At 46.9% G+C, this 27,734-nt stretch overlaps 1 protein-coding gene across 15 annotated transcripts in view; it reads right to left on the bottom strand.

Moving 5' to 3' along the window:
• The window catches only part of EHMT1 (euchromatic histone lysine methyltransferase 1), an 800,236-nt gene that overhangs the window by 204,433 nt on the left and 568,069 nt on the right, over window positions 1–27,734 (bottom strand). For all 15 annotated transcript variants that reach the window (XM_069241478.1, XM_069241487.1, XM_069241485.1 and 12 more), the window contains 2 exons: window positions 16,797–16,919; window positions 13,250–13,351 (listed from right to left, as the gene is read on the bottom strand). In XM_069241478.1, coding sequence (XP_069097579.1) covers window positions 13,250–13,351; window positions 16,797–16,919 — 225 coding nt within the window. The remainder of the gene's footprint in view (window positions 1–13,249; window positions 13,352–16,796; window positions 16,920–27,734) is intronic.

Here is a 27,734-nt window from a genome sequence, read left to right as displayed (position 1 = left end):
TTCTAACGGTTCTGTGTGCATTGTTACCCCATGGTAAGCTGCAGCCCTTGCTACGACCTGATTGTATACACAAACAACAAATGTTTTGCACTACCCTCTGATACACCTAACTGCTCAACCAAGCTACCACAAAAGAGAGCATTAGTATTATCTACTTTAGCCTCTGTTGAGCCTTTGGAGAACCTCTGGACTCTGCACACTATACCTTATTTTGATATTGTATATACAGAGCCATCTTACAACACAGGTAACTTACCTCTGCTCTCCTGGTCGCTGGGGGTCTTCTAGATACTTACCTCTTGGAGTTGCACTCTCTCCCATCCCTTGGCTCACTACTCCATTTTGTGGGGGAGCCATTCTTGCATTCCACCTTTTTCAGTAAATGGTTTGGCCCCCTTAAGGGCCCTTGCTATTCTGCGCTATTCCTAATGCTTATCTGTGTATATTTTATGTGCACTTGCCTCCAGAAGGGGGTTTGCCTATAGTAATCTAGTTTGGTGCTCTTGTAATAAAGTACCTTTATTTTTGCAACACTGTGTGGTTCCTTTCATGTCTGATAAGTTACTGTGTGACTACTGTGGTATTGCAAGTGTTCTACACTCCTCCTAGATAAGTCTTGGTTGCTCACAGCTACCACTAGAGATCCCTGGCTACCTACACTGCACCACTATCTATTAAGGGTTACCTGGACCCAGTATAAGGTATAACACCATAGGGATCCACCACACACTGGGCTAGCCGCCTGCTGATGAGGCAGATGGTTGAATTAAGCTCTTTGACATAGTCTGGCCAAACACAGCCTGTTTACAAGTTAGTATGTCCACATAGGAAGTAGCTGCAAAACATCTACATGGTCAAAACCACACATTCACAAAGTTCCTTAACACAGTCTGGCCAACAGAGGTGATCTTCTCTCAACAAGCAAGGAAGTACTTTAAGCTTCCCGCAAAGGTTGTTGTGAGCGCGAGGGTGGGGAGCATAGTTGAGCCAATGCTTGGGAGCATAGGCTCCTTTGCCAGAGCCATCTATACCTCTACCTTTTTTGTTGATATTCACCTCATCCACTTGGAGATCAAAGTGATGTGCCCTAAAGAATGGGATGTTAAAAAAGGTGTTTGATCGCACCCATGCGTGACAGAGAAGCAGGATGCTGGTCTTAACACTGCAAGAAGCTGTAATCGCAGTCCCAATGCACAACGAATATTTGTATTGGAATGAAAATGTCACTTACCCAGTGTACATCTGTTCGTGGCATCAGTCGCAGTAGATTCGCATGTTCTGCAATAGCTCGCCATCTGGTGTTGGGCCGGAGTGTTACAAGTTGTTTTTCTTCGAAGAAGTCTTTCGAGTCACGGGACCGAGTGACTCCTCCTTTTGTCTCCATTGCGCATGGGCGTCGACTCTATCCTCGATTGTTTTTCCCCGCAGAGGGTGAGGTAGGAGTTGAATTGTAGTAATAGTGCCCATGCAATGGAGTGACTAAGTATGCACCTATTTAAGGTTGAGATGATACATATATAAATAATTGAAGGTAACTTCCAAACTGCTACAGGCTCCCGGGGAGGCGGGTGGGCACATGCGAATCTACTGCGACTGATGCCACGAACAGATGTACACTGGGTAAGTGACATTTTCAGTTCGATGGCATCTGTCGCTGTAGATACGCATGTTCTGCATAGACTAGTAAGCAGTTATTTCCCCAAAAGCGGTGGATCAGCCTGTAGGAGTGGAAGTAGTTTGAAATAATGTCCTTAATACGGCTTGACCTACTGTGGCTTGTTGTGCGGATAACACGTCTACACAGTAGTGCTTGGTGAATGTGTGAGGCGTAGACCATGTGGCTGCCTTACATATTTCTTGCATTGGGATGTTTCCTAGAAAGGCCATGGTAGCACCTTTCTTTCTGGTTGAGTGTGCCCTTGGTGTAATGGGCAGCTGTCGTTTAGCTTTAAGGTAGCAGATTTGGATGCATTTAACTATCCATCTGGCTATACCTTGTTTTGAAATTGGGTTTCCTGCGTGAGGTTTTTGAAATGCAATAAAGAGTTGTTTAGTCTTTCTGATGTTTTTTGTTCTGTCAATGTAATACATCAATGCTCTTTTGACATCTAATGTATGTAGTGCCCTTTCAGCTACGGTATCTGGCTGTGGAAAGAACACTGGAAGTTCCACTGTTTGATTTAGATGGAACGGTGAAATAACCTTTGGCAAAAATTTAGGATTGGTCCTTAGGACGACTTTATTTTTGTGTAGTTGTATAAAAGGTTCCTGTATAGTAAACGCCTGAATCTCGCTTACTCTTCTCAGGGAAGTAATGGCGATGAGAAATGCCACCTTCCAGGTTAGGAACTGTATGTCGCAGGAGTGCATGGGTTCAAAAGGTGGACCCATAAGTCTAGTTAGGACAACATTTAGGTTCCATGAAGGAACAGGTGGTGTTCTTGGTGGTATAATTCTCCTAAGGCCCTCCATGAATGCTTTAATGACTGGTATTTTATATAGGGAAGTTGAATAGGTAGTCTGCAGGTATGCAGATATTGCTGCAAGGTGAATCTTAATGGAAGAGAAAGCTAGGTTAGATTTTTGTAAGTGAAGCAAGTAACCCACTACATGTTCTGGAGTTGTGTGTAATGGTTGTATTTGATTAATATGGCAGTAGCAAACAAACCTCTTCCATTTACTTGCATAGCAGTGCCTGGTGGATGGCCTTCTTGCTTGTTTTATGACTTCCATACATTCTTGGGTAAGTTGTAAGTGCCCGAATTCTAGGATTTCAGGAGCCAGATTGCTAGATTGAGCGATGCTGGATCTGGGTGTCTGATCTTTTGGTTGTGCTGTGTCAACAGATCTGGCCTGTTGGGCAATTTGATGCAGGGTACCACTGATAGGTCTAGCAGCGTTGTGTACCAGGGTTGCCTTGCCCAAGTTGGTGCTATCAATATGAGTGTGAGTTTGCTTTGACTGAGTTTGTTTACCAGGTAAGGAAGGAGAGGGAGAGGAGGAAAAGCGTAAGCAAATATCCCTGACCAGTTCATCCATAGGGCATTGCCTTGGGATTGTTTGTGTGGGTACCTGGATGCGAAGTTTTGGCATTTTGCGTTCTCCCTTGTTGCAAACAAGTCTATCTGAGGTGTTCCCCAGAGGTTGAAATAAGTGTTCAGAATTTGGGGGTGAATTTCCCATTCGTGGACCTGTTGGTGATCTCGAGAGAGATTGTCTGCGAGTTGATTTTGTATCCCTGGTATAAACTGTGCAATCAGGCGAATTTGGTTGTGAATTGCCCAATGGCAAATTTTTTGTGCTAGCAGGCTTAACTGCGTGGAGTGCGTCCCTCCCTGCTTGTTTAGATAATACATTGTTGTCATGTTGTCTGTTTTGACGAGAATGTATTTGTGAACTATTATTGGTTGGAAAGCTTTTAGTGCTTGAAAAACTGCTAGAAGTTCTAGGTGATTGATATGCAATTTTGTTTGATGTACGTTCCATTGTCCTTGTATGCTGTGTTGACCGAGGTGTGCTCCCCACCCTGTCATGGAAGCATCTGTTGTTATTACGTATTGTGGCACTGGGTCTTGGAAAGGCCGCCCTTTGTTTAAATTTATGTTGTTCCACCACAGAAGCGAGAGGTAAGTTTGGCGGTCTATTAACACCAGATCTAGAAGGTGACCCTGTGCTTGAGACCACTGTGATGCTAGGCATTGTTGTAAGGGCCTCATGTGCAGTCTTGCGTTTGGGACAATGGCTATGCATGATGACATCATGCCTAGGAGTTGTAATACCATCTTTGCCTGTATCTTTTGTGTTGGATACATGCGTTGTATGATGGTGTTGAAATTTTGAGTTCTTTGTGGACTTGGAGTGGCTACTCCCTTTGATGTGTCTATTATGGCTCCCAGGTATTGTTGTACCTTGCGTGGCAGAATTTTGGATTTTGTGAAATTGACGGTGAACCCGAGTTTGAAGAGGGTTTGTATGATCTGATTTGTGTGATTTGAGCACTGTATGAACGAATGGGCCTTGATTAGCCAGTCGTCCAAATATGGGAACACATGTATTTGCTGCCTTCTTATGTGTGCAGCGACTACCGCTAGACATTTGGTAAAGACTCTTGGTGCGGTTGTTAATCCGAAAGGCAGTACCTTGAATTGGTAATGTATTCCTTTGAATACAAACCTTAGGTATTTCCTGTGCGATGGGTGTATTGGTATATGGAAATAAGCATCCTTGAGGTCTAAAGTTGCCATGTAGTCGTGTAGTTTTAGCAATGGCAATACTTCTTGTAGTGTGACCATGTGGAAGTGGTCTGATTTGATGAAAGTGTTCACTACTCTGAGGTCTAGGATTGGTCTGAGCGTTTCGTCCTTCTTTGGTATCAGAAAGTACAGTGAGTAAACTCCTGTGTTTATTTGTGTGTTTGGCACTAATTCGATTGCATTCTTTTGCAATAGTGCCTGCACTTCTATCTCCAGGAGATTGGAATGGTGTGTTGTTAAATTTTGTGCTTTTGGTGGTATGTTTGGAGGGAATTGTAGAAATTCTATGCAATAACCATGTTGGATAATTGCTAGAACCCAAGTGTCTGTAGTGATTTCCTCCCATGCTTTGTAATAATGACATATTCTTCCCCCCACTGGTGTTGTGTGGAGGGGGTGAGTGACATGTGAGTCATTGTTTAGTAGTAGGGGTTTTGGGGCTTTGAAATCTTCCTCTATTTCTAGGGAATTGCCCTCCTCTATATTGGCCCCGAAAACCTCCTCTATACTGTCCCTGGTAAGTGGACGGTGTTGCTTGTGAGGTGCTGGCTTGTGTGCTTTGACCCCGAAACCCCCCTCGAAAGGGCGTTTTACGGAATGTGCTGTAATTCCCTCTGCTCTGCGGGGAGTAGAGTGCGCCCATGGCTTTGGCAGTGTCCGTATCTTTTTTGAGTTTCTCAATCGCTGTGTCCACTTCTGGACCGAACAGTTCTTTTTCATTAAAAGGCATATTGAGAACTGCTTGTTGAATCTCTGGTTTAAATCCAGACGTTCGGAGCCATGCATGCCGTCTGATGGTTACAGATGTATTAATTGTCCGTGCAGCTGTATCTGCAGCGTCCATGGAGGAACGTATCTGGTTGTTGGAGATGGTCTGTCCCTCCTCAACCACTTGTTTCGCCCTATTTTGGAAGTCCTTGGGCAGATGTTGAATGAGATGTTGCATCTCGTCCCAGTGGGCTCTGTCATAGCGCGCAAGTAGTGCCTGGGAGTTCGCGATGCGCCACTGGTTTGCAGCTTGTGCTGCGACTCTTTTACCAGCTGCATCAAACTTGCGGCTTTCTTTATCTGGGGGTGGTGCATCTCCAGATGTGTGAGAGTTGGCCCTTTTCCTAGCTGCTCCTACAACAACAGAGTCTGGTGGCAGCTGTGTAGTGATGAAAACCGGGTCCGTAGGAGGCGGCTTATACTTCTTTTCCACCCTTGGTGTGATTGCCCTACTTTTGACCGGCTCCTTGAATATGTCTTTTGCGTGCCGGAGCATACCAGGGAGCATAGGCAGGCTTTGGTAGGAGCTGTGGGTGGAGGAGAGTGTGTTGAACAAGAAATCATCCTCGACCTGTTCTGAGTGGAGGCTTACGTTATGAAATTGTGCTGCTCTAGCCACCACCTGAGAGTACGCGGTGCTGTCTTCTGGTGGAGATGGCTTTGTAGGGTAGGCCTCCGGGCTGTTATCTGACACTGGGGCGTCGTATAGGTCCCATGCGTCCTGATCTTGGTCACCCTGGCTCATGGTGGTGTGAGCTGGGGAGTGAGATGGAGTTTGTGCTGGTGAAACGTTAATCACGGGCGGAGGAGAGGGTGGTGGTGTAATTCTTTTAACCACTTTTGGTTGTGGTGCTTGTTCCGTCTGGAACTCCAACCTTCTCTTTCTCCTAATGGGGGGAAGGGTGCTTATTTTTCCTGTCCCCTGCTGAATGAAGATACGCTTTTGCGTATGGTCTACATCAGTTGCTTGTAGCTCTTCCTCAAACCTATGCTTTTGCATTTGAGAGGTTAGCGAGTGCTCTTCTGTATAAGAGCCTGAAGCTGGGTCGCTTGCAGTTTGTTTCGGCGTCGAAACTTTGTCTGCGTGTTTTTTCGGCTCCGAGGTGACTTTTTTCCTTTTCGGGGCCGAAACCTCTCGGCGTCGAACTGTTTCGGTGCCGCTGTCTCGGCGTCGAGCCGTGTCCACACCGGCATCTCGGTGTCGAGGCTTGTCTCCAGCACTTTCTCGGTCCCGAGAAGGCTGCGTGCCGGTGTCTCGACCGGAGTCGGACGATCTCGGCACTGTTTTGGCCTTTTTCGGTGCCGACGGTCGGTCACCGAATTTATGGGTGGAGCCATGGCCTGGTGGCAGTGGCGTCCCCTGGGCCTTGTAAATGTTTCTTTGTGTGGTTTTCGACGTCTTACTCACGGTTTGTGTGTCGTCGAATCCTTCGGAGTCTGAGTCTTGGATCGAGAAGGTACCTTCTTCTTCCTGTTCCTCGAACTCCCGTTGGGCTGTCGGTGCGGACGCCATTTGAAGTCTTCTGGCTCTACGGTCTCGGAGTGTTTTTCGGGACCGGAACGCACGACAGGCCTCGCAGGTGTCTTCGCTGTGCTCAGGTGACAGGCACAGGTTGCAGACCAAGTGTTGGTCTGTGTAGGGGTATTTATTGTGGCATTTGGGGCAGAAACGAAACGGGGTCCGTTCCATCGGCGTTCTTCAGCACGCGGTCGGGCCGACCAGGCCCCCACGGAGGATCGAAAAAACTACCCCGAAGGGCACCGGAGCTCTTCGATCTTCGATGCGGTGTTGAATGTAAGTACGCCGATCCCGAACGCAACAATACCGACGAAAATCTTCCGAAATTAGCTAATTTTCCGTTCCGAAACTCGGAGCGACAGGAACACGTCCGAACCCGATGGCGGAAAAAAAACAATCGAGGATAGAGTCGACGCCCATGCGCAATGGAGACAAAAGGAGGAGTCACTCGGTCCCGTGACTTGAAAGACTTCTTCGAAGAAAAACAACTTGTAACACTCCGGCCCAACACCAGATGGCGAGCTATTGCAGAACATGCGTATCTACAGCGACAGATGCCATCGAACATTATCTTTCCTTCGGCAACTAGCTGCTTGACCCTCTTTCAACATGTCTTCGGTGAGATGCCGTTATTCAGCTATCCATCGCCTCCTAGTGATACCTATCCAACTTGTCACAGAAAACGTATAGACTTGTCAATTCACCACACACTGGTTGTCCAAACCTCTACATGCTTGCCAGCACTAAGATGCTTACTTTCCTTATCTGGAGGGAACAGGAGGTCAGATGTGTGCTTTCTTGCAGTATGCATGAGTTAGTCAGGTGGGACTTGTCCTGTGATGTAAATAGGCTCACTAAGAGAGGCTTAAACTCTTCCTCTACCTGTGGCGGGAACACAGTGGCTCTTATTAGGTCCTTAAATTTGTAAGGGGCTGACTAATGTATGCCCTTAAGCACTGGAAAGAACTGGGAAAAATGTTCTTAAAAGAGAGTCTCCACCAAAAAGTTGCCCTCATCCTGTACGACATGCATGTAGGGTTTATGGTGGAGAGTCCCCCTCACGATGCATGGTTTGCAGTACTCTCATCTGGTGCAGATGGTTTGGCTGAGTAACGCTCATGGCCTGAACCATCGGCTGGGTCAACACTGTAGTTGACCCAACGGTCAGTCCCATCCCCTGCCCCAGCAGACTGGTCATATGGGTTTCCATCCGCCCCAAAGCCTAGCTTGGTCAGACAAGGAATGGACAGATCAAGAGATTCTGATGGGAGTTGAAGGGGGGGTGTAAATATGGCTATGGTGAAAGAGGTGGTGGTAGTGACTGCCTGTGAGGAAAAAGCTGTGTAGGAGGGCTGGTAGCCTTGTATTCATGCTTTTTATGCACAAGGAACTGAGGAACATTACACATGAGTTCCATTTATAAAGTTATTTTCCACTGCTTAGAAATTGGTAGGCCAACTTCTGTTCAGACAGTGGCTTACTAATGGACTTTCTAGTCTCTTGGTATATGAACAGTCACTTTTGCCTTGAGTCAAGATCCTCTGCGCGTCTCTTGAGGACAGGTACCACGGGCTCTTCTGGCCTCAGGAAAGGGGCCCTTAGTGTAGACTTGCTGCACAGTTTGGGAAGTGCTCTTGATGTCAATTTTGTCAGATAAGGTGGAGGCTTAGTGTCCTTTAGGCTAGACCATGATGAGGGTTGTCATCACTCAATGCATCAATGTTAACTGTCAGGAGCCTACTCAGCTCCGAAATCTTTCCTTGATGTTGACCAAAGCTTGAGAGCCACAGAGTTGTTTCCTAGAAGTTGCTTTTCTGCATCACCAGACGGCGCAGCATGGATCCAGCTGCGACTCTGCCCACCAGACATGATGTCAGTAGCATATAATAGGCAGCGGTCTGCACTTGTAGGTCAGTAATTAAACTTTTGCTGTACCCCGGCAGAACAGAAAAGGCATCAAAAGCTGCAACAGTAACCGCACATGATTTTGCACGCCTCCTTTGTTTTTTATTAAATCGCTCCAGGCTTTGCTCTGTCTGACTGGCTGCATACCTGAAGGCCCAGGCTTTTATGGTTGTAACAAAATTGGTTCTTCATGTCGAATCAAGTCCTGTGTCTTGGGTGAGTCTTGCTTGATGCTACATCTTGTGTTCTGCCCAATGGTATAATGGACGGTCTTCTTAAACCTGACTCTCTTCTCATCAAGCAGGTCGACTCCTTGTGCTCCAGAGATAGGCAGAAATTAGGGACTAATCTGGTGGAGACAAGAACATTTCAAGTTACACTTAGAATAAAACTGGAAGGGCATTTTCTACAAAACGCCACCCCATATCAATCATTCTCAAGATGACTGGGGTTTCCTCGAGAAAGCTGGCTCAACACCCCTTGAAGTCAAAACCTACCTAGCCCTTGATCTAGTGTTAAGCTCTTCTATTGCTGGAGCCTGAATCTCAATGACTAACAACCGCTGAAGGTCACAGAGAAGATGTTGTTGGTCCCAGAAGTGGAACATTTGAACGCAGTCGCAGGAAAAAAAAAAATTGAGATGAGGCCTTTGTCCTAGTGCACAGTGAGCTAAAGGAGGCGTTGCAAGGTATCTTGTGACTCAAAACTTCTTTGAAGTTACAAAACTTGCAAGCATCTGCGCCTAGCACTAGATGATAGGTGTATGCAGTGCAAGTGTATAACAAGCTATAAACAATCTTTTTGTCAAGTATTCTAGCTTTGGGAGCAAAAAAGGCAGTGAATAGTCCACCTGGCCTTTGCATGAAAGATCAGCTCTTATGCCATAGTAAGGAGAAAGGTTGAGAGGAGAAAGCAGATCGTTAGCCTAAGAATCTTCATACTGCATGCAACCATAACCTTTCACAAGAATGAGCTCAAAATCTCCTCCAAATGGCTGAATTTCTGGGCCCTAGGAAAAGACGGTTTCCAGGGCAAGTTCTATCCTTCTCTTGTGCGATCCCGATAATTTAGCAGACTTTGGGGACTCTGCTGGTAATGACTCAATGCGCAGCGCTGAGACTAGCTAATGGGTGAGAACGTGGATGGTACCTAAGGGACAGAGAAGTGCATGGTCCATGATTTTTTTTGTAGTGGCCAACGAAGAAAAGTACCCTTCTACTTGGCATGGTTACACCCACTTTTTGCCTGCTGTCGGTATCTGTTAACTGTGATCCTGCTAGGCAGGACCCCAGTGACTGTGCTCTCTCCCTCTAAAAGTGGTTGCTTAGGACTTTGCATACCCCACAATTGGCATGCTGGTGCCCCCATATAAGTCCCTAGTATATGGTACTTAGGTATTGTAAGGAAATGCCTCCTTGGCATGGTTACCCCCTGACTTTTTGCCTTTGCTGATGCTAAGTATTTAATTTGAAAGTGTGCTGAGGCCTGCTAACCAGGCCCCATCACCAGTGTTCTTTCCCTAACCTGTACTTTTGTTTCCACAATTGGCACACCCTGGCATCCAGGTAAGTCCCTTGTAACTGGTACCCCTGGTAACTGGTACCCCTGGTACCAGGGAAGGCCTCTAAGAGCTGCAGCATATCTTATGCCACCCTGGGGACCCCTCACTCAGCACAGACACACTGCTTGCCAGCTTGTGTGTGCTAGTGAGGACAAAACGAGTAAGTCGACATGGCACTCCCCTCAGGGTGCCATGCCAACCTCACACTGCCTATGCAGTATAGATAAGTCACCCCTCTAGCAGGCCTTACAGCCCTAAGGCAGGGTGCACTATACCATAGGTGAGGGCACCAGTGCATGAGCACTGTGCCCCTACAGTGTCTAAGCAAAACCTTAGACATTGTAAGTGCAGGGTAGCCATAAGAGTATATGGTCTGGGAGTCTGTCATGCACGAACTCCACAGCACCATAATGGCTACACTGAAAACTGGGAAGTTTGGTATCAAACTTCTCAGCACAATAAATGCACACTGATGCCAGTGTACATTTTATTGTAACATACACCACAGAGGGCACCTTAGAGGTGCCCACTGAAACCTTAACCGACTACCCGTGTAGGCTGACTGGTTTTAGCAGCCTGCCACACTCCAGACATGTTGCTGGCCACATGGGGAGAGTGCCTTTGTCACTCTGTGGCTAGTAACAAAGCCTGTACTGGGTGGAGATGCTTATCACCTCCCCCTGCAGGAACTAACACCTGGCGGCGAGCCTCAAAGGCTCACCCCCTTTGTTACAGCACCCCAGGGCACTCCAGCTAGTGGAGTTGCCCGCCCCCTTCGGCCACGGCCCCACTTTTGGCGGCAAGGCCGGAGGAGATAATGAGAAAAACAAGGAGTCACTGGCCAGTCAGGACAGCCCCTAAGGTGTCCTGAGCTGAGGTGACTGACTTTTAGAAATCCTCCATCTTGCAGATGGAGGATTCCCCCAATAGGGATAGGAATGTGACCCCCTCCCCTTGGGAGGAGGCACAAAGATGGTGTACCCACCCTCAGGGCTAGTAGCCATTGGCTACTAACCCCCCAGACCTAAACACGCCCTTAAATTTAGTATTTAAGGGCTCCCCAGAACCTAGGAACTCAGATTCCTGCAACCTAAGAAGAAGAGGACTGCTAAGCTGAAAAACCCTGCAGAGAAGACAGACACCAACTGCTTTGGCCCCAGCTCTACCGGCCTGTCTCCCCCCTTCTAAAGACACTGCTCCAGCGACGCTTTCCCCAGGGACCAGCGACCTCTGAATCCTCAGAGGACTACCCTGCTCTAGAAGGACCAAGAACTCCCGAGGACAGGGGCTCTGTTCACCCAAGACTGCAACTTTGTAACAAAGGAGCAACTTTAAAACAACTTGCGTTTCCCTCTGGAAGCGTGAAACTTGCCACTCTGCACCCGACGCCCCCGGCTCGACTTGTGGAGAACAAACACCACAGGGAGGACTCCCCGGCGACTACAAGACCGTGAGTAGCCAGAGTTGACCCCCCTGAGCCCCCACAGCGACGCCTGCAAAGGGAATCCCGAGGCTCCCCCTGACCGCGACTGCCTGCTTCAAAGACCCGACACCTGGTAAAGGCACTGCATCCGCAGCCCCCAGGACCTGAAGGATCCGACCTCCAGTGCAGGAGCGACCCCCTGGTGGCCCTCTCCCTTGCCCAGGTGGTGGCTACCCCGAGGAGCCCCCCCCTTGCCTGCCTGCATTGCTGAAGAGACCCCTTAGTCCCCCATTGATTTCCATTGAAAACCAGACGCTTGTTTGCACACTGCACCCGGCCGCCCCCGTGCCGCTGAGGGTGTACTTTCCGTGCTGACTTGTGTCCCCCCCGGTGCCCTACAAAACCCCCCTGGTCTGCCCTCCGAAGATGCAGGTACTTACCTGCTGGCAGACTGGAACCGGGGCACCCCCTTCTCCATTGAAGCCTATGCGTTTTGGTGCCTTCCTTGCATAAACTGGATTGCACTAGTAGAGGGACCCCTGGCCCATGCACTGGTGAAACTGGACAAACGAAGGAGGGGTGAGGGGGGTATTTGGGGAAGCGGTCCCTGGAAGCATCTGGGTGGCCATGTCAGGCAGATAACAACACAGCCCCCCCTCCTGCTAGGTGACCAATGCCCCTTCCTGGGCTATTTAGGGTCTCCCTTTCAGGTGGGTCATCAGATTCGACGTGCAAGATTCCAGCAGGACTCCTCTGCATTGTTTACTTCATCTTCTGGGAACCGCCACTTCAACTGAACCCTCCAGTAACCGACAATCTGCAACTTCAGTGACAATTCCCCCTTGCAACATTGTTTCTCTGGCTCCTTCTAGTAACTGCAACATTTCCCTGGCTGTGCATCCTCTGAGGGCGACGGGTCTTCAAGCCTGCACAAAAATAAGAAGAAGTCTCCCTTGGAATGAAGGAGTCACTGCCCTGCAACCACAGGCACCAACTGCAACAACGACTGGCTGCATGGATCCTCTCTCATCCGGAACTGCATGGATCCTACATCACAGTTGGTGGTCTTGAGTAGTTCTCCTGGGTTCTCTCCACCAGCTGTCCAACTTGGGAGACTGAAAGCCCTTGCTTCTCCTTGCAGGACAGTACCCCCGTGCACAACGACCTGCAGCTACCAAGGCTTGCCTGTTCCTCCTCCAAGGGATCTTCAGACTCCATGTAGCCCAGGACTGCATCGCTCCTCCCTGCACAGCGCAGTCTCCTGCCTGCTGCTCCAGCGACATGGAACACTTCTTCAGGTGTGATGAGTGGGCCTCACTGCAATTCCTGTGCCTGCTGCCAGTGGGTCACATGTGGGAGCTGCATGTCTCCTAGATAGGTCTTGGCTGCTCATCCACAGTTACCTTTAGAGAGCCCTGGCTTCCTAGACACTGCCTACACTTCACTAATAGACTAAACTGGACCTGGTATAAGGTGATAACACCCCAGATGCTCACCACAAACCAGGCCAGCTACCCACACCTGAGGCCAGATTCGGTGGAGGCACAGAGTTGGGAACAGTTGGGGTTGGAGCAAACAGTCACGGAATCCGAAAGGGCAGATCTGGAGAGCTACTGCTGGGTAAAAGCTTTCCCGTCTAGTCTGACTGTCACTGACTATTCTTAAGATGGGAATGTGCAGGAAATGTATTGATCAGAAGCACTGGGATCTGTTTGAAAAGTGTTTTCATGCTAATGCCAATTTTTTGCCAACTTGTCTCAGCAAAAAGTGGATCAGGGAGAAATCGGCTACAGATATAAAAGTCTGGTAGCATGCTTTACCTGGCAGTTGACATCCACTTGTGAGTTGGAGAGGAGATATTTCACAATGTCGTAGTGGCCCTTCTTGGCAGCCAGGTGCAGACATGTTGATCCTTCTGCATCCTAGAAAAAATTGTCATCTTAGTTTTAATAGTCATCTTAGTTTTCAAACATCTGAAGTATTACAAAGGTAATGTTTGATGGGTGACTTAGCATTGCATATTTTGTTTATAAAAAGAAGTAGCAATGAAGAGTGGCACAGCAGATGTGAACGCCAAGTGGTGTCATTCTTCTAAAGCTTCTAAGCACTTTCAGCTTACAGTTAGATTAGAACAATGGAATAAAATTGAGAGCATGTTATGGTGCACCTTCAATTTCAACTAAAGTGCCCTGAACCAAATACCAAACATATTCAGCAGTCCCACAGATTTAAAGTTTAGAACGACAAAGGGAAGCACATATAGTTCATTTACGCTATTTTCACATACACTTATATTAGATTGCATCAGTGCCTTTACAATTAACCAAGAATACGAGGCCGAGTTGCCAAAGTGCATTTAAACAGAACAAACAAGAGATTCAAAACTATAAATATACTATAAATGAAAAGTGGAGTAAAAGGCTACAAATAGGGAGCAAAAAGAAATTTGAAGCAGAATTAAATGAGGTAAGAAAGTAGATTTATCCTCCATCTTTATGTTAGTAGGGGGAGAGAAGGAGGTAACCGTTGAGGCATGAGCTGACTAGTAAGGGTTTGCAGGGTTTTGTTTTCAGAAAGAGAAAATGTTTTCATGGCATCTCATCGCCTCAGACATGAGAGTTTTACAATGACGTAGTATCCATAGCATTTGTGTTTTTTTTTTTTTTTTTTTTTTTTTTTTTAAATCAAAGACAACTGAAATTATTTTTTTATTCCAAATGAATTTGTTTGCTTCACAGGTTTTTGACACCTTAGGATAAGTATATCATGGACCTATGGAATGCACTGACGGCTGAGGGCTTTGAATGGGAATCAAATGAGTTTAACATTAATTTTGCCTCCAGAGACACCCACTGAAGCACTGTTAATACCAAGGTTATGTTGTTATCCTTTTAGTATCCAGAGGCAGCTCATTGTTTAAGACATTTCACGTTTGAAACATTTAAAGAAAAGTTGTTTATTTTTAGTTCCATAGACCAATTCACAATATGTTTTAATAAGTGATCTATGGTAATGAGAATAAACTGAGGCTATTCTGTGTTTGAGGAAGGTTTTCCATTTTGAATGTTTTAGTGTTTGACCGTGCTAAGGTCAGTGAAACAGACAATTTTCACATAGAGTCTCACCTGCATATTAATGGATGGACATCCCAGCCTTCTCCATCATAACTATGAGGCTTGACTAACAATGAGCTACGTAAGAGCTTGGATAGATCTATGTGGGATCTCTTATGTTACAAGAACAGAGCAGATATTTCCCATGCTCACCATATGTTTATTGTTGCAGCTATAGATGGGTGAATGTTGCGAAAACAGGATTGCTAGATGGCCAAAAGATTTACATTTCTGTAACTTTCCCAAATGCAGTGAAGATTTGTTACTGGTCTGAAGTTTTCCTATCTGTTCAAGTCATCTGGCCTTTTTTAATTTAAAATATTGACTGCCCTGTGCAGTCTTTAAAGAGTCAAGGAAAATAAGAAGAAGTTTATGTGGCACCAAGTTTTTGAAAAAGATCAGACATCGATTTGGATAAAATTAGCTGTTATAAATTATGAATTGGTTTTTATAAAAATGAATAGTTTGATTAGTTGTTCTGTTTGTTTTTTTTCCTAATGGGGTGAGGTGGTCACTTGTTTACATATCAATTAAGTGTTATCAGAAGAAATACATTCATTCCATTTATTTCTACTTGTATATTAGGATGAGGTTTGTTTAAATGAATGATTGGAAAATATCTTTAAAATTCTAAAGGGTTCTTTTTGTTTATGAAGGTTTCAATCATCCCATATCTGTGCTCCTTGCTTGGCATTCTTCAATTCCAGTAGTGATTTGGGTGCCTTATGGGTTCTACACTGTCAATCTTGCTTTCTGAAATCTTTCCTTTTGTGGCTTACTTCACATGAGCGGACCACTGATTTAAAACCATGGCAAACGTTCAGTTCCAGAACAGGCCGCTTGTCAGCAATATCCAAGATGGAATTGTTATGTTCTACCGCTGAATTTACATCAGCAGTCAATGCACTATGAAGTGTGGATTCGCTAAGGTAGATTTTGAACGCTTACTTTATATTAGTTCGTTTAATGCGATTTTGTTTTCAGAATTGTTTGGTATGACTAAATATCAAAAGAGATAAGGAAGTCTACTTATGATTTTCGACAACCAATTTTGGGTTGCATGAAGATGAAGTCAAGTATTTTTCCTTTTGAGAGTTGAAAAGACTGAACGTATTTACTCAGATATGATGTATTCTGTGTATTCTTCGACAATATTTTTATTTTGTTTGGGTGGTTCAGATGGGACCTGGATGAACGCAGTTTCTTTGGGGGATTGACTGAATGCTACTTTTAGGACACTGAAAGAGGAGGAAGCTCAGTGTATTTTGAGGCATGGTGACAGTATTTCAAAACAAAAGCCAGACTGGTGACTATTATTCTGTTCTTGCTCATGATGGGGTAAGCTACCGGGCACATGAAAATCTGTGAAGTCAGCTATGAATACACAACTGTTAATAGTTCAGCAATTATGAAATAAGCATCTGATGTCATTTGTTGGGTTGCTGTTTCAATGGCTGTAAAGTGAAAATAAGCAATTGATTTAAAGCAGCATTTAGCTCTCTAGAGGGGAAGTGTGGTTCTCTATGCCATGCAAAAGTAATAGGGATGTGTTTTGATTTGAATGAAGACATATGAGGAGCTTAGGTGCAATGGTTGCTTTGTGTGTTTCCATATTGTTTAAAGGAATAGAATAAAAGTCCAAACAAATGGTATAAAATGTCAGTCCTGTTGCCGCTTCCTGATGTCAGTTAATCAACCATGCAGGAATTCTCAACAATCACTTACTTACAAACATGCACACATTTTTATTTGTCGTTTTCAGCTATAAACTTGTTTCCAAGGATGTCACATTTACTTTGTATAAACTTTGCACTTGTATAGCGCACTACTCACCCATTAGGGTCTCAAGGCGCTGTACGCATACCGCTATGGAACCCCCTCCTGGCTTTTCCCAGTGAGGTGCCCACTCCTGGGCACCCCCAGGGTGAAGCCAGGCATCCAAGCGCTGTGTGGCCGTTGTGGAGATTAAGAAAGCTATTGCCCAGGGTTACAGAGTGGGACCCATTAATTAGATTAGGCACCTGAGGCGAGAATTATCTGGTTCAAGGAAATTGAGCCCAAGACCTGCCGAGGCAGGACTTGAACCCTGGTCCCGGGCCATATCTCTGCATCAGGGTCTGCCACTCTAACCATTGTGCCTCACTTCTCCACAGAAGAGAAGTATACAATGGAAAGTACTACCTTCAATTTCTAAACATTATTCACTATAGAGACACTTATCTGACTACGTTTGTAAGTCACAGTTACACAGTACCTTGGGGTCCAGAAGAGCACCAGCCTTGACTAAGTACTTCACAGTGTTTAAATGGTTGTTCTCCGCAGCCTCCATTAGTGGGGTTTTTTGTTCCTCAGAGCAGTTATCGAGGTTAGCACCAGCCTGAAAAGAAAATAAAGGATGAATATTGAACCTTCTGAGTATTAAAAGCATTGCTGCAAGGGATGATGGAAACAGCAACCTTAAAGATATAGGGTTTAGTTTAAGCAAACCAGCGGCATGACAAAAGCTGACCCCACATTAGGCAAGGGGGGTAGAGCTGGGGGAGCGTCTGTCATTTGCTCACCCTTTCCTTTAACAACCACTAACCGGATTAAGTAATTGGGCCTGGTTTGGCAGATAAGTTAATCCGTTACAAATGTAGTAGATATTACAGCTGCTGAATTCATCAAGTTATGATGAAATCAGTGCCATGTCACAGCATCACCAGAAGATTTCCCCAGTCATACAGCCAGCTTCAAGGTTTGCCTCTCCCTGCCCCTCCAAATATTGGCCAATTATTGCTCGCCGGCCACTGCAACAATGGAGTATCAACCCACACAGCACCGCAGAAGCCTTGTATCTGCAGAGTATCCAACCCCTGCCAAATAGTAGCTCTATTTATGACTAATTCCATGTGCATCATGTGATTCAGAACTCCTCAGCAAAGTACAGACAAAGGAATCACATCAACTATCTATTACCTACAAGGCCTCTTGGCCCTGCACCCTCAAAGTTCAACCAACGCAAACATCTTTCAAGCAGCTCATTTGCCATTTCCCACTCCCGGAATCCTACACAGCCTCCCTGAAAGACAAGTTACTTACCTTCAGTAACACCTTATCTGGTAGAGACAATATCAAGTTGGAGATTCCTCACCTTAGAATTTACCCCAGGCATCAGTCTGGATCCAAAGACTCTTCTCGAACAGTACCCTTGTGCGCCATTAGGTGGGATCTATTGGCTCCGTGTTTGTTGCATGATGTCGCAGGTACTATAGTCTCATCACCCTGGGGCGCTGTTGTCAGTTTCTTTTCACGACATTCCACGCCATAAGCGCAAAGCCATGAAGAAAACAAACACCTGGTGTGTCAAAACTAGGGCCCTGAAAAAGGAAGTCCCTGTCCTTAGAAATCAGTTCGCAGAGAGGGAAGGATGGGTGAGTTGGTAAGGATCTGCAACTAGATATTGTCTCTAGCAGTAAGGCGTTACCAAAGGTAAGTAACTTGTTCATCTGATGGAGACATCTAGTTGCAGATCCCTTACCTTAGAATAGATACCCAAGCAATACCATCCCTGGAGGTGGCTCTGCAATGTAAGATTGTCGCGTAGGCTCTCATTATTCTAATGAGACTACTGGGTTTGAGCAGTAGAATCGCCTGCGGTGTGGGGGACTGAGTCTGACCCACTTCAGGTGACACCGGTCGGCCTAATCCTGTTTTTTTGCTCCAGCTAACTAGCAGTGCCTCATCTCTACCCAAGAGCAGGGATGTTTGGGCAGCCGAGAGCATGACATTTGATTCCTCAGGGAAATCGCGGTCACTCAGATCTCATCCGTTTCTCTCAGTTAAATTAGTCTCACATATACAAGGACAAGCAGAGGCAGTGTATGTTTCAATAAGGTTTAAATGAAGCAACTGCATCTTAGACAATAATGCATGTACTGCAATAACCGGGACGATAAAGCTTGATTAACATTGTGACAAGGAGAGTAAAGCATAGCATTATTTCTATCATACTGTCACTAGAGTCAATAGACCAATTCCTACCTTGGCTATATTAGAGCACAGCATGTTGAGCTCTAGTTCTGCCCTTCAGGTTCCCCTGGGAATACATCATCCCCCATACCTAAGCAAGAGGCCTGAAGTCTGCATAAGCAGATGTAGCGAAGCTTCTCGGCAATCGGCATAGTCATTGGCTGGAATCTCCCTCTAACGTGTATGGGACAGGGAAGTGATCTTATAATAAAACAGCTAATGTTCTGAGAAGGTGTCCCTACTTAAGGATGAGTATGTTTCTATGAATACCAGAGACAAAACATTACCACGTTTACCGGCAACCTATCTTACTGCAGCCTTGAGAGAAGCATAGGGTGAAAGAAATGTCTTGTTTAAGAACGCAGTGCTGGCCTAGGCAAAGAACAGCTAAATAGAGAGAAATAAAACAAGACCGCAAATGTTGCTATTGTTAAAATAATAAACATAGCTGAATAAAATATAATTTTTTTATCTTAGTTACATTGTCAGCACTGGTACCTGGATAGGTTTGTCCAGGTAAATACTGTCCTGGGGAAACCAGTTTCTCTGTCACCGTGGTGATACTGGCACCTGTAGCACTCAGGACTTCTACTTATGTCCCATTAATTAAGAGCTGCTGACTGTATTTTTGCATATTAGGCGGCCAGGCAGCAAGTGTGGCTTATATCCACCCTACCCTCTGAGATTAGAGTAGCTTCAGTGTGGACCCTGATTTGCTCTGGGCACACTGTTGATCCCACCTGGAGACTGGCTGTACCAGTACCAACCAGAGCAGTGGTAGAGGGATTATGTTTGGGACAAGCCATGTCTCCAGTTTGATGTCCATTCCGTTTACAGGTGTGACACCAGGCCTTCTTGGGATCAAAGATTTTACCCTTGTACTCACTCGTGGCTGTGAAGAGGCTCTGGGCCCTCCCTCCTGTGCAGGCTTTTGGGGCCCTTGTGCAGACTCTTTGTTTTTGTCCTTGGGTGTCTCACCACCCTTCCCTGGGGAGGCTTTGGGATCCCCTTCTTTTAGTCACCCCCTGTGGAAGTCTTGGGCACCCTTGACCCAGTGGTCTGCCATCTTTCCCAATTTTGGGGGAGAAATTGGACATAGTTGTAAGGAAATGCCTCCTTGGCATGGTTACCCCCTAACTTTTTGCCTTTGCTGATGCTAAGTTTTGATTGAAAGTGTGCTGGGACCCTGCTAACAAGGCCCCAGCACCAGTGTTCTTTCCCTAAACTGTACCTTTGCGTCCACCATTGGCACAGCCCTGACACCCTTGTAACTGGTACCCCTGATGCCAGGGAAGGTCTAAAAGGGCTGCAGCATGTCTTAAGCCACCCTGGGGACCCTTTCACTTAGCAAATGCACACTGTCTCACAGCTTGTGTGTGCTGGTGGGGAGAAAAAGACAAAGTCGACATGGCACTCTCCTCAGAGTGCCATGCCAACCTCACACTGCCTGTGGCATAGGTAAGTCACCCTCTAGCAGGCCTTACAGCCCTAATGCAGGGTGCTCTATACCACAGGTGAGGGCATATGTGCATGAGCACTATGTCCCTACAGTGTCTAAGAAAACCTTAGACATTGTAAGTGCAGGGTAGCCATAAGAGTATATGGTCTGGGAGTTGGTCAAACAAACTCCACAGTTCCATAATGGCTACACTAAAATCTGGGAAGCTTGATATCAAACTTCTCAGCACAATAAATGCACACTGATGCCACTGTGCAATTTATTGTAACATGCACCCAGAGGGCATCTTAGAGATGCCCCCTGAATACCAATCCGACTTCTAGTGTGGGACTGACCAGTTTCTGCCAACCAGCCACAACCAGACGTGTTGCTGGCCACATGGGCTGAGTGCCTTTGTCACTGTGTGGCCAGGAACAAAGCCTGCACTAGGTGGAGGTGCTTCACACCTCCCCCTGCAGGAATTGTAACACATGGAGGTGAGCCTCAAAGGCCCACCCCTTTTGTTACAGCACCCCAGGGCATCCCAGCTAGTGGAGATTACCGCCCCTCCGGCCACTGCCCCCACTTTTGGGTGCAAGGCTGGAGGAGATAATAGGGAAAACAAGGAGGAGTCACCCACCAGTCAGGACAGCCCCTAAGGTGCCCTGAGCTGAGGTGACCCCTGCCTTTAGAAATCCTCCATCTTAGTTTTGGAGTATTCCCCCAATAGGATTAGGGATGTGCCCCCAGGAGGAGGTACAAAGAGGGTGCAACCACCCTCAAGGATAGTAGCCATTGGCTACTGCCCTCCCAGACCTAAACACCCCCCTAAATTTTGTATTTAGGGGCACCCCAGAACCCAGAAAATCAGATTGCTGCAACCTGAACTACAAAGAAGGAATGCTGACCTACAAGCCTGCAGAGACGAAGGACGACAACTGCTTTGGCTCCAGCCCTACCGGCCTGTCCCCAGAGTCAAAAACCTGCAACCAACAACGCATCCAACAGGGACCAGCGACCTCTGAAGCCTCAGAGGACTGCCCTTACCCCCAGGACCAAGAAACTCCTGTGAGCAGCGGCTCTGCTCAACAACAGCTACATCTTTGCAACAAAGAAGCAACTTCCAAAGAACTCACTCTTCCCGCCGGAAGTGTGAGACTTCACACTCTGCACCCAACGCCCCCGGCTCGAGATCCAGAGAACCAACACCACAAGGAGGACCCCCCCGTGACTGCGACCAAGTGAGTAGCCCGAGACGACACCCCTGGACCCCCACAGCGATGTCTGCAGAGAGAATCCAGAGGCTCCCCCTGACCGCGACTGCCTGTAACAAGGGACCCGACGCCTGGACCAAGCACTGCACCCGCAGCCCCCAGGACCTGAAGGAACCAAACCTCAGTGCAGGAGTGACCCCCAGGCGACCCTCTGCCTAGCCCAGGTGGTGGTGGCTGTCCAGAGAAGCCCCCCCTATACCTGCACTGCTAGAGTGAATCCCCCTCCCCCCCCCCCCCCCCGGGTCCCTCCATTGTTTCCTACCTAAAACCCGACGTCTGCTTTGCACACTGCACCCGGCCGCCCCAGTGCTGCTGAGGGTGTTTTGTGTGCCTACTTGTGTGTCCCCCCCCCCCAGTGCTCTACAAAACCCCCCTGGTCTGCCCCCCGAGGCGCAGGTACTTACCTGCTGGCAGACTGGAAATGAAGCACCCCTGTTCTCCATAGGCGCCTATGTGTTTTGGGCACCTCTTTGACCTCTGCATCTGAACGGCCCTGAGCTGCTGTTGTGGTAACTTTGGGGTTGCCCTGAACCCCCCCAACGGTGGGCTGCCTATGCCCAGGAACTGAGACTTGTAAGTGTGTTACTTACCTCACGATCTAACCATTACTTACCTCCCCAGGAACTGTTAATTTTTGCACTGTGTCCACTTTTAAAATAACTTATTGCCATTTTAACAAAAACTGTATATGATATTGCTTTAATTCACAGTTCCTAACTTACCTGTGTGGAATACCTTGCATTTTACGTATTTACTTCAAATCTTGAACTTGTGGTTCTTAAAATGAACTAAGAAAATATATTTTTCTATATAAAAACCTATTGGCCTGGAGTAAGTCTGAGTGTGTGTTCCTCATTTATTGCCTGTGTGTACACATCAAATGCTTAACACTACCCTCTGATAAGCCTACTGCTCGACCACACTACCACAAAATAGAGCATTAGAATTATCTAATTTTGCCACGATCTTACCTCTAAGGGGAACCCTTGGACTCTGTGCACACTATTTCTTACTTTGAAATAGTACATACAGAGCCAACGTCCTACACTAGGTCTACCAGAATTGATGCCACTTAATGAAGCAGTTGCTTAAATAATGTACTTCCATAAACAGATTACAAAGCCCATCATAGTGACGCATTCCACTGCCAGTTATCCAACCATCTGGTGTTTTCACTGAGTAGTCTACAAAATCAACCCAGGACTGGCTTGAGGTTTTGTGAGTCCCCTGAACCTAATTCTCTACTCCTCAGCAGTGAATCCAAAGCCCTCAATCAGGGAAGCCTTCATGTGGTCATAGGATTCAGACTCTCCACCAGTGAGTGTGAGGAGTATATCCCTACACTTACCAGTAAACAGTTCCCAACGGAAAGCTCCACAGTGGGATCTATTTAGCTTTCTGATTGCACAAGCTCTCTCAAAAGCTGTGAACCATTTGGTGATTTCATCACCTTATTCATATTTGGAGACCATCCCTTTGGGTATTATTACAATATCCGAATTCTCTCTGACCCTATTTATGTTTCTGCCACCAGTAATGGGTGCTAAACCCATTTCTACTCTCTCCCTTTCTAAGGCTAGGAGTTGTTACTCCAAAGCTAATCTTTTGACCATCCTTGCTAAAAGGAGGTCTTCTTCATTGAGGCTGCCTTCAATCTTTCCAGAGGAGCTGGACTAGATTGCGGAAGATCCAGATCCTGTGAGTACTATCTTTGGAAATAGGGACCCCGGGACCCTGCTTTCACTAGTTAGGTGAGGAAGGGGGGAATTCATCCTCCTCATCTCTAACATCTTCCCTATCTGAGATTGGTCTTCCTCCTCAGCAGAGTGGTCCTTGTGTACTCTTCCAAGAGCTCCTGGAGCTTGACCTTGGTATGGTTGGAACATGTTCTAATCTTTTTCAGATTGAAGAGGGACCTTAACTCTCCCATCCCTAGATGGAGGTAAGGGGTGAGGTTGAGTTCCAAAACCATTTCCTTTGAGCTGCTCATTATGGGCCAGATGTAGCAAAGTTTTGCGAGTCGCAAATGGCCCGAATCGCTATTTGCGACTGTGCAAAATCGGAAATGGGATGCAAAAACCCAATTTCCGACTTGCAAAAAGCGATGTGAGCTGTTTGCGACTTGCAAAATTTGTGACCCCATTTTGCGACCCGCAAATAGCAAGTCGCAATTTGCGAGTCGCAAACCATATGCAATTGCAACTCGCAAATTGCGACTAGTCGCAAAAAGCCCAGTTTGCACTTGCAATTTACCACTAACTCAGAGCAGATGGTAACCAGTACCAAAGCATAAAAGGAGACCCAGAAGCCATCTGGGTTACTCAAGATGGCGGAGATATACCTGATAGCAGTGAGGAGGAGAGTCCACGCCGCGCAGCAGAGGAGGAGGAGGAGGAGGGGCCACAGACAGGAGAAGATTTATAGAACAAGGCAGACTCTTTTTCAGCAAACTGAGGATGAGATCTATGACAAATATCGCCTTAGCAGCGCTGCCATACTAGAATTAATTGATTTACTTAAACCACAGCTAGAACACCAGACTCTGCGTGGCTGCGCCATCCCTACGCATGTGCAAGTGCTATGCTCACTTCACCTCTTGGCCTCAGGGAAGCTATCAGGGGGTCATTGCTGTGGCAGATGGGGTATCTCAAAGTGCAGTGTCAAGGTTCCTCAGGGCCTTCCTAGATGCCTTACTCACACACACGTCTCACTTCATATACCTACCAAGGAATGAGGCAGAAATAAACAGCACCAAGCTGGACTTTTACCGCATTGCCAACTTTCCCCATGTCATTGGATGTGTAGATGGGACACACATTCAAATATGCCCCCCTGCAAACCTGGAACACCTTTTCCGCAACAGAAAGTGTGCCCACTCACTCAATATTCAGGTTGTTTGTGACGCCCATTATGTCATCACTGACATTGTAGCTAAGTTTCCAGGCAGTACCCATGACTCCTACATTTTTAGGCATAGTGGGATACATCAACGCCTGGAACGTGGGGAGTTTGGAGACGGATACCTCCTAGGTAGAGCTACATACACCTTGCAGACATACACACAGGTCACTGTGCACACCAACCAGGACTTTCTAACAGTGTACCTTTTGTGCCCAACAGGTGACAGTGCATATGCTCTAAGGCCATGGATTATGACTCCATTTTTAACACCCAGCAATGAATGTGAGAGGCGATACAACAATACACATAAGAGGACCAGGAATCTGATAGAGCGCACCTTTGGACTCCTGAAAGCAAGATTCAGATGCCTCCACCGCAGTGGAGGTGCCCTCCAGTATACCCCCATTACAGCATTCAAAATTGTGGTCGCATGCGCCATCCTCCACAACATAGCCACCCGACGTGGGCTACCTCTCACCCCTGCAGACCCAGATCCTGATGATGAAGAGCAAGAGCAACTACATCGCCATCATGGGGATCGGAGTATAGCTAATCAAGGCAGACTGAGACGGGAACACATCGCAACACAATACTTTGGAAGGTACATGTCAACTCCAACCATACTCACCTATTGACCAAAAACACCATTTGTTAAGTGGAACAAAAAAACTATTTAATTAGTGCAGAAATAGAACTATATACAAGTAATGACTGTTCATGGGCATGTAAATGCAAACCATGCATGGGGCACATTGATGTCATGTGCCACATCAACAGGGCCAGGGTAATGTCTATGTCCTTCTGCGGCTCCTGCCAGCCTGGCTGGTCCCTGGTGCTTCTGCTGTGCTCTGCCTGGTACTCCGGAGCACCCTAGTGTCAGTGGCAGAGACACTGCTCACTGTAGAGCCCTCCTCGCTGTCCTGGGGTGTTTCCCCTGTGCCCCTGGACAGATGCCGTGCCTCCATTAAGTCTATGACGTGTGTCAGACGTCCCAGGCCCCAAGCCACATCTCCAGCAAAATGGCCCATTTCGACCTGGAGGCCAACTGTTCACCTCGACAGGCCTGTGGTGCTCCTAGCCAGCCAGCCTGCCGATGGATGTGGCCATCCTATCTGGTCTTTGCAGGAGCTGACGGTCCCTGCGCCGCCCACCCTCGGCCTGGGCCAGTAGTCCTGCCGCCAGATCCCTCATGGCCAGGGCAAGGTCCCCAGTGTTTGTGGCTATCATGTCGATTCTGGAGTTAAGTTGCTGCATGCTGGCCTCGTTATTGCGGACAATGCGGTGCAGCACACCACTAATCCTCCCTAATATGTTATTTTGTAGGCGCTGACCACGCAGCAGCTGTGCCTCACTGTTGCTGGGAGGTTGATGGCCGGACGCAGAATGCAGCCCTGCTCTCCTGGACCTGAGTCGCCTGCGCAGCGGTGGCTGCCCTGTGTGTTCCACTGTCTCACTCCTGCCTGTTGCTGGCGCAGCCTCTTGGGACACTGTTGCAGCAGGTGTGGATATTGCAGGGATGATGTTGGCCATGCAGGTGGGAGTACTGGCAAGTCCTGAGCTGTCCTCATGGGGCTGGCTGCTGTGAGTTGTCGTGGTGTCTTGTGGGAGACCTGTGGGACATGGGGAACAGACTGTCAGTGTCTACTATCTGTTGCACACTTCCTAATAAACATTTGCCTAGGTACTGCCTACTTGACTACATTTCCCATAATGCATCATTCTGGTGTTTGCTACCCTGAAATGGAGCTATCTTGGTTGAGCATGCCCCTGTCTACATGGTGGGTGGGGGTATGGCATTGATAGGGGTACAGGCATGTCACATGGTACTCACCGGTTGATGTGCTGGGCTCTGAGGTGTCCAGGTCCCCAAATCCTGATACTGCCTCCTGCTCCAGGGTTTCCTCCACCCTTTCTTCCAGGGGTGTGGGTGGTGGTACTGACGATGGTCCCCCTACTGTGCCTCTCCTCTCCCGGAGCCTTTCAGCCACCCTCTCCTTGGTCCGGGAGCAGAGGTCATACCACCTTTTTTTTTATTTCATCAACACTCCTGTGGCTCACCCCCAGGGAATTGATTTTTTCCTGGATGTCCTGCCACAGCTGTCTTTTGGTGGCTTCTGGCACAATGAGGGCTGCCTTCCCAAATAATTTGTCATAGTGCTGACAGCATTCATCTGTCAGCACCTCCAGCTCCTTTTCTGAGAACTTCAGTTTTCTCTTCCTTGGAGTTCCTTCCATTGCAGCTGCTGTTTCTCCTGTGTGCAGTTCAGCAGTTAAAAAAGGGTGTGGTCCTCCCTCCTCCCAGGTGTATTTGTAAACTTCCTGGCTGTGATATCATCATGTGCCAGGAAGTGTTCCCAGAGTGTTCTGGAGTGGTTTATGGAGTGTTCTGCAGCACCTGTAAGCAATTTACATGCAACTCGCCATTTGCGACACCCACTCGCAAATTGCGAGTTCGTTTTTTGCACGGTCGCAAAAAGCGACCTCGCAATCGGCGGACTCGCTCACTGCGTTGCGACTCCGGGTGCGAGTCGCTATTTCAGCACTGTTATTTTACCTGCATTTCGATTTGCGACTCGCATTTTGCGAGTCGCACCAACTCGCAAATTGCGAGTCGCAAATTGTTTGTTTCCTACATCTGGCCCCATGTTACTAAAGTTGGGGCTTACTCTTAGAAACTAAACTACTTTTAGTAACTAACCGCTAACTTAAAATTACTTTTACATCCAAAAAGAAATACTAAAAGGACTTAAGCAAGGCCCTAGCAGGACATTTTCAATTTTTTGAAAAATCGTCCAAATTAAAAAATCCGTTTCTAAAGACAATTTTGCAATTTAGTTGTGTGATCAGGTATTGCCTGACTAGTCCAGCAAATGCAAAGTCGTAGATCCCACCACTGCCACCAATGTAGGAAGCTGGCTCTCTATATACTATATCAAAATGCAATTTAGTATGCACAGATTACAGGGGTTCCCCAGAGGCTTAACAGAGGCTAAAGTAAATAATACTAATGCTCTCTTTTGTGGTAGTGTGGTTGAGCACTTGGGCTTATCACAGGGTAGAGCAAAGCATTTGTTGTACACACAGACAACAGAAGAAGCGCACACACTCAATGACTCAACTCAAGACCAATGGTTTTTATATAGCAAAAATATCTTTCCTTTTTTTATTTCAAGAACCACAAGGTTCAAGTTGCAGGTAAGTACTTCACTAGATTCACATTTCACGCATATATCAATAATATTTTGTTTCAAATCAATAAGTTATACAGTTTTTGAAATATTTGCAATTATCTGGTTTAAAACTTGACAGTGCGATTTTCAGAAACAGTTCCTGGGGGAAGAAAGGTTAGTACGCTTTACAGGTAAGTACTTGACATACAGTTCCAGTCTCCGGCGGTTACGAAGTCCACAGGTTGGGGTGCAAGTTAACCCCAAACACCCACCACCAGCAACACAGGGCCGGCCGTGCACAGAGGTCAAAGTTAAGGCAAAATTAACATGTGCTCCTATGGAGTCTGGGGTCACATGATTTCAGATCTGCTGGCAGGTAAGTACCCACGTCTTTGGAA

This window comes from Pleurodeles waltl, chromosome 6, assembly GCF_031143425.1.
Source record: "Pleurodeles waltl isolate 20211129_DDA chromosome 6, aPleWal1.hap1.20221129, whole genome shotgun sequence".
Taxonomy (NCBI): domain Eukaryota; kingdom Metazoa; phylum Chordata; class Amphibia; order Caudata; family Salamandridae; genus Pleurodeles; species Pleurodeles waltl.
This window is presented reverse-complemented; position numbering and strand designations above follow the sequence as displayed.